This window comes from Erithacus rubecula (assembly GCF_903797595.1).
Source record: "Erithacus rubecula genome assembly, chromosome: 3".
NCBI lineage: Eukaryota > Metazoa > Chordata > Aves > Passeriformes > Muscicapidae > Erithacus > Erithacus rubecula.
The window spans coordinates 83476716-83483698 of NC_136689.1; the positions used below are offsets into that span (position 1 = coordinate 83476716).

General features: G+C 41.0%; 1 protein-coding gene across 1 annotated transcript; it reads right to left on the reverse strand.

The window, feature by feature from the left end:
- Positions 1-2000: 2000 nt before the first annotated feature.
- Positions 2001-6769, reverse strand: RMP24 (ribonuclease MRP subunit p24). Its single transcript, XM_079300413.1, has 5 exons — positions 6681-6769; positions 6556-6578; positions 5706-5905; positions 2586-2794; positions 2001-2193 (listed from the first exon to the last, which is right to left on the reverse strand). The coding sequence occupies exons 1-5, from the start codon at positions 6752-6754 to the stop codon at positions 2040-2042; spliced, it is 660 nt and encodes a 219-aa protein (XP_079156539.1). The 5' UTR covers positions 6755-6769; the 3' UTR covers positions 2001-2039.
- Between the last annotated feature and the right edge of the window lie 214 nt (positions 6770-6983).

Below are 6983 nucleotides of genomic sequence, written 5' to 3' on the forward strand. Positions count from 1 at the left end.
ACAATACAAACAGCATTGCCCAGTAGAATTTGTGTGAGCTGGGAAATAATGCTCACTCTCTAATTATATGCCTCTTTGCAGGGCTGTATGCTTAATGGAGACCTTCTTGCTCTAGCTTTAGAAAGTTCTGGCTGAAGTTCTGCCCTCTCTGAAATCAGTGAAGGCATTTCCTCTCTCAGGTTGTTCTTCCAGCTCTTCAAACACAAGCCAGTAATGTGGCCTGGCAGTGGTTTGGAGAGAAGCTCAGCAAGTCTCTCACAGACAACAGTCTTCAGTGTTTCATCAAGTACAGGAAGGCAATGTGTCCTGAAGGGATACATGACATTCATGTATGTAATACATGTCTGCATATAAGCCTCTGATGTGTGGATATGTATGTATATACCTACATATATTATGTATGGAGCTATATATATAAATATGTGCATCTCTTTCAATATACCAATTCTGTGGAAGTCCAGTTAACAAAAAAAAACCCAGACTCCATTAAAGGTTTAGGAATAATATAAAAGCACTGGAGATTATTTCTACCCAGCATTTTGAAGCATAGTTGTAAAACAAGAAAAGGCATGTACTGAATTAATTCTTTCCCTTTGTTCCCAGAATAAAGTCTATAGTTCACAATTTTTAACAACACATCTGGACATATCTGACAACTCTGGTAATTCCAAAGGAAACAAAAAAGATGTTACTGGGAGCACGACAAGGCTCTATCTCTGTTAGCAAATAGTGTGCTGCAAAGGTAACACTTGATGTGCAGAATGCCTGTAGTTCAGTGCCTACTGCCACAAAACATTTTTGGAAATGCGTTGTTTAGACAAGCTCTCTTGTGATTGTGTGGCTAGGCTGCCCATTAGCTTACTCTGCACACTGCTTGTGTTCCCCCATTCATGTCTTTTATCCCTTATCTGCAGTTTTATCCAAAAGGAATATACTCTTGAGACTGCAAGTTGTTGTGTAAGAAGCATGGTAAACAGGGACAACAGCGAAACGTGCTTTGATCTAACCAACACTAATGTTGGTGCACCTTAAAACACAGCAGATGCCTGTGCTGATTTCACTGGTCTCATGGGAAGCACAGCAGTACCTAATGTGTGCACTTCTATAAGAAAATTTATTGCTTAATTTGTATTTTCAAATACTTCTGTGCAATGCACATTTTCCGTCAACAAAATGAAGTACTTTTCAGAGGGCTGGATTGTAAGTACAGCAACAGGTGAATTAATGCCAAGTTCTGCTGAAAAAGGCAACACTCCAAGGTTTGTATTTTGATTAAGAATGGCAGTTCATTTTATCCTACACATACAAAAGAGACAAAGAGCAATGCACCCTTCAGTTATTGTGCAAGTGTACAGAAGATATAAAAAGGTTACATGCCAATCTCTGAGACTCCTAACTACAGTTTACAATGAACTATTCTCCCCTGCCCTGGACTGCTTCCCAGTCCAAGTTATTTGCTGGTCCTATTTCTTAAGCAGTGTTCACTGTGTCTGAAGGCACTTAAAGTAAACTATTCATTAAACTAGCAAAAGAAAAGGAAAATACAGACCTTTAAATCCAAGAAAGTAAATGTTTTTAACTAATTTGCTGTATTTTTCAGGAGAAAAAGCACCATGTGCAGAATCATCACGGCAGACTAAGTGGGACGGGCTATAACATCAGTCCTGAACAGTGACTTTACACTGTACTCTCTGATCTCTGTGCCAAACATAAATTGAAAATCTTTAATCTTGACAATTAAATGGTCCTGGTGGGACTATCATCAGCTTTCTCAAAGGATCAGGTTTTTAATTCTTGGGGCATCAGAAACTGCAAAACACATTCAAGATTCCCAAGCATATTAAACTGGATATCTTCTCAACTTCCTCTGGCAGACAATCACTCCCCTTAGAAAGAGAGCTTCCTTCCAAGAAAATATGGTCTATAATTACACAAAGTACAGGATGTTAGCTTGATTTTTAAAGAAATCACTTTGCTGATTTACTAAAACTGGAGCAATATTTATTGTTGTAATCTTTATTACTTGAAATAATATATAACTAAAGTAAAGTCAAAAAAGTTTTGAAATCTGCCTTCTGGCTTTTCTCTTTTTCTTCCAGGTCAAGCATCCGTTTTAGCTTAGAAAAGTGAAATTTGGAGTTTCGGGGAGTCTTGGAAGCAGAGTTGGTTGCTGTCTGTCCAGATTCACGTGTCCTGAAAAACAAAAGATTCAAATGTCTTAAAGGGGAGAAATTTGAATTAACATGAAGTAACTGTAAAAACACAAATACACAATTTGAGTGAAAAATATCCATGAGAAATAGTGTATTTTTAAGTGCAAGTGAGCAGTCAGAAGTGTTAACTTTGTCATGCAAATTTTAGGACAGACATTTTGCATTAATGACACAAAACTGGGCATTCTTTGCAAACAGTGGCTTTTCATGATCATCCTTGATTTGAAAGGTTGGAAAGTTAAAATTGATCTCAACCATACCAACTGAGAAATACACTAAATTATCAATTTAAACTTTATTAATGTATGATCTAAAATCAACAAGATTTAATACACTCTACTTGGCAAAGGCTGTTTTAAATAGGAAACATACCTGGAAAGTGATGAGGGACTGTTCCCTTTAGATCCCAACCTACTGCAGCTTACAGGTGTCATTTTCTTTGCAGACTGAATTTTTACATCTGGTGTCTTCAGGCTAGATTTGATACCTGGAGTGCCACAATTTTGTGTTCTGGTAGCCAGAAAATCCCTGCTTTTACCATAATGTCTTGTTGTTTTGTTGCAAGATTTGCAAGTAACCAGCTATGGAGAGAAGAAAGTAAATGTCAAGCTGCCTTTCAGTCTTTCCACCTTTATATATTATAAAGCCGTTAGAAGAATTATCCAAACTGTTCTCCAAATACCATGACACAAATTAAATATTTGCCTAAGTAAAACATGAGATACTAGAAAACAGCACTTTGTAACTCGTATTTTAATTTGGCCTTCTTAAGCCAAACACATCCTTTGGGTTTATCTAGAAATTACTCCAATTCCCTACAAACTAATTTCAGGAGACCCCTACCACTGAATGTAATATTGTACAGTGAAATGCTGAGAACAACCCCATCAAAACAGATGAAACAGCACCTGAACTGGGCAAATCATATTTTGAGTGTACAAGATACACTGAGTATACCAAAGTACTCCTCTTATACATTAGGAATTTGGCTAAAAAACTTGACATTCTGTGTCATCTAAAGTCATTAGCATATTCTACCCCCAATGAAGTTACTTAAACTATCAAACTCAGTCACCCATTCTACTAAAAACAGTGAACAAAGATGAGGCTTTGTATTAGGGCAAAAGTACTTACTACAAAAAGGAGGGTGTTCTAAACAAAGGGCACTTTCTCTTCTCTCTGTGCACATCTAGGCTGCAGGCAACTTCAGCAGCACACCAAGCTGAGAGGTGCATCAGAACCAATCACATCACCCAGGCACAGGGACTGTCAGGCATCCCTGATATCCCTTACTGCCATGGCAACTACTCACACTAAGAGATACGAAACTAATACAGCCAGACAGCTTTCTGAGGCACCAATTAGACTGACAGAAAATCAGCTACGTGATGCTTCTGGTTAAAAATAACATACTCAAAAGACTGTCACAAAAATGTCTAAGCAGTTTTGAAGACATCTATACCAAACCATTCTTCATTTCAAAGTGTGTCAATTTAACTAAATTCAGATAGTTTTATTAAAAATTACATTTAGAGATGCTGAAATGAAATGTTTTTAGTTAAGTGTTTTGACTTCCTCTAGACATTATATTTTGTCAGCCTAATGAACTAAAAAAAAAAAAAAGAAATAGCATTAACTATTTTAGTGCTCAGGGATTGGTGTATTTTTAGTTTTTCTAAACAAAAACAGGTGGGAAACAAACTCAGCATCTCATGGTGACTTAGCACTGTGCAGAATATAAATGGAGGTGGCCACCTTACAATGCAGGAATTACTGGATTAATCACAGCACTTCACAGCTAATTTCCACTCCTTGAAATGGATCAGCAGTTAACTCCAAAAGTTTAAAGCCCTGAAACAGTCCCTATGTTATTTGCTTTTTTACAACAGAAGCAATCTAAAATCAAGTTCTACTTGCTAAGAAAGTTCTCAGAGGTTCAGCCTGTCACACTGTTGCTCGCTTTAATTTCCAACCACACTGCAATTTTCATTTGCACAAGTCTCAGGTATTGGATTACAGGGATCTACATTGCTAATTCAGAAAGCTGTCAGTTGCTGACAGCATTTTAAGGACTTGAAATAAGAAACACTTAAATCATAATCCACAGGACAAATTCAAATGGAACAAAACACAAGTACAGCAAACAGTAATTACATACTGAGATCAAAATATTACCCAGAGTTTAAACTGGACCTATTTAAACTGAATTTTAAACTACTCATATGAATGCACAGTGTGTCCCTAACAAACACTCTGTAGCCACACGGTAAGTCTAAGAGCCCATCATCATTTCATAGACCACTGCTTTGTTCATCAGTTGCTTAAAGAGACAGTTCTTAATGTAACCTGAACGTTTGTGATCCCAGAAAAATAAAGCAAAGATTTCAGCTTGAAGAAAGACAGAACATCTTGAGTTGGAAGGGACCCACACACATCATGAAATTTCAGCTCCTGGCCCAGCACAGGACTATCCCCAAGAATCACACCATGTGCCTGAGAGTGCTGTCCCAATCTTCTTGAACTCTGTCAGCCTTGGTGCTGACCCCCTTCCCTGGGGAGCCTGTTCCAGTGCACAACGACCCTCTGAGTGAAAAACCTTTTCAGATGTCCTTTCTGAAGCTCAACTGTGACCTGCAATTTGGGGAGAGTGCCTTTATGAAGCATCGTATTTTGTTCTGACAGCCAAGAACCTTGGTGATATTTCCTCAGTTTAATTTTTTTTATTAACTCTAATAATTTTTAGTTTCACAAAATTCACTCCTAAAACCACTTGACTCTTATCCAAGAAAATTCCAAGTGTGATAGCAACTGCTGGGCACAATAGGGTGCTGTCTCATTTATTACAACAGCCATTCACATAACCTGTTTTAAAAACAGTACATACCTTGGCAACACTAGATTAAATGTATGCTATTATTCTTCCAATAGTAATTAAATGTCGCATTTCTGAGTACTTTCAGGAAAAACAACTGAGGCCTTGAAAAAACATCAACTTGTTGAAATTACCTCTGTGGTTTAGTTTTGAAAGACTTCCTATAAACAGTCATATTCCAACAAATGTGAAAAATTCTATTAATAGAGGGTAATAATAATCTGATGTTACCATGTGAGGCTAGTGAAATACATGAAGTAAGGCTTGTGTCAAAACATATTTGCTCAACAACAGATAAACTGAAACAAAGGCAGTAAACGAGATGTTTGTGTAGCTTCTCTAACATGTAGGGTCACAAGGGGTTTTTTTGAGAGAAAAGCTTAATGGTGCTGTCATTGCATTCATGATCTGTCTATTGTGGAAGGTAGATTTTAAAAATGTCATTTATGCATAGAAGTTATTCCAAAAAGAGAGGAAGAGTCTTATGCTCATAATAAAGAGATGTGTGGGCTCCTCTTCTAAGAGAAGGGTTTCTGTATCTTCCTTTTTATGCCACTGAAATAGAAACATGAAATTTAGAGAATAACATGTACTTGTCAGTTCCAAATAGATGTCCTTACCAGAACACTTCTTGACTCCTTGTACTTTCTCAAAAGCTTTGTCTGTTTCATGTTAAGTTTATGATTCTTTGCCTCTCGTTTAAGAACTTTCTCTATCTGTGGAGTCACTTTCATCTTTGGTTTGAGGCGCACCCGGTAGCTGTCAGGAACCAGGAACTGGAAGCAGTAAGGACATATCCTTTCTAATCCACGTTCATTAGCTACAGATAAATAAAGGCAAAAGGATGAAATAACTATGTTTTATAAGCAAACCTTAAAATTGTGTGTTTCAGTTTTGACACTACCTAAGTGTTTTTGTGTTTAGGATAGCACTAGAACACAAAAGGAAGCTGAGCACAATTCAGACTAAGTTAGTACATGGCACAAGATTATACAATACATAACTGTAGATTTTCTTGAAAAAATGTGATTCCTTGCTAAAACTCTTTAGCATTGGAGGCTCACAGTTCTGCAAAGAGCTCCATGTAGGCACAATCTTCTACCAGATCAGGGACAACAGAGCCTTGTAAAACTCTTTGCCCATTTTAAGTGTGAGAAGATGACATGACCTCTGGCTAGAATGAAGAAACGCTTTGAGATAAATTCCAGACGCAGCAAGAGGCTGGCTCCTGGCATCTGCCTCATTAGCTGCTGTTGCCGGAGCTGGACTCCCTAAACCCCCGAGGGACAGCTGGCCCCGCTTCCTGGCGAGCCGGGGCGAGGGGAAAGTGCAGGGAAAGGGCGAGCCGGCATCCACTCATTCATCCCTTATTGCCACGCTCCTGTCCTTGCGCGGCCTCCGCCGGAGCGGCGGGATCACGGCAAGCCCGGCTGCGGAGCCCCCCTCCTCCGGCCCCTCACTCTCACTCGCCTCGGGAATTGCGGAGCATCCACCTGCGCGGGAGAGAGGGAAAGCGTCAGGACGCGGCCGCCGCCGCAGCGGGGACATCCCGCGGGCTCTCCCACCGCCCGTCCCGCCCCGCCGCGACTCCTTACAGCAGGAACCGCGCCTGGCCCGGGCAGACCCCCGCCAGCTGCTCCGCCGCCGCCAGCACCCGCCGCGGCCCCATGGCGCCGAGCGCCCGCCCCGCCGGAAGAGAAGGAAGGGAAGGAAGGGGAGGCGGGCGGTGTGCAGCGCTTGGCCGGGCCCCGGCGGCACCGCGGCCGCAGCACAGGGTACCGGGCCGGGCGGGGGCTGGAGGACAGCGGGGCCCGCCTGTGGGGAGCCCGGCCCGGCCCAGCCCGGCCCGAGCCCTCTCGGAGCGCGGTGCCCGCCTTACGCGGGCAGCCGCTTGTGTC

Coding starts and splice junctions, on each gene's coding strand:
- RMP24 (XM_079300413.1), bottom strand. CDS start 6,754: ATGGGGCCGCGGCGGGTGCTGGCGGCGGCGGAGCAGCTGGCGGGGGTC. Junction 6,579..6,680: donor GGCCAGGCGCGGTTCCTGCT/GTAAGGAGTCGC, acceptor TCTCCCGCGCAG/GTGGATGCTCCGCAATTCCC. Junction 2,795..5,705: donor AGGAGTCAAGAAGTGTTCTG/GTAAGGACATCT, acceptor TTCTCTCCATAG/CTGGTTACTTGCAAATCTTG.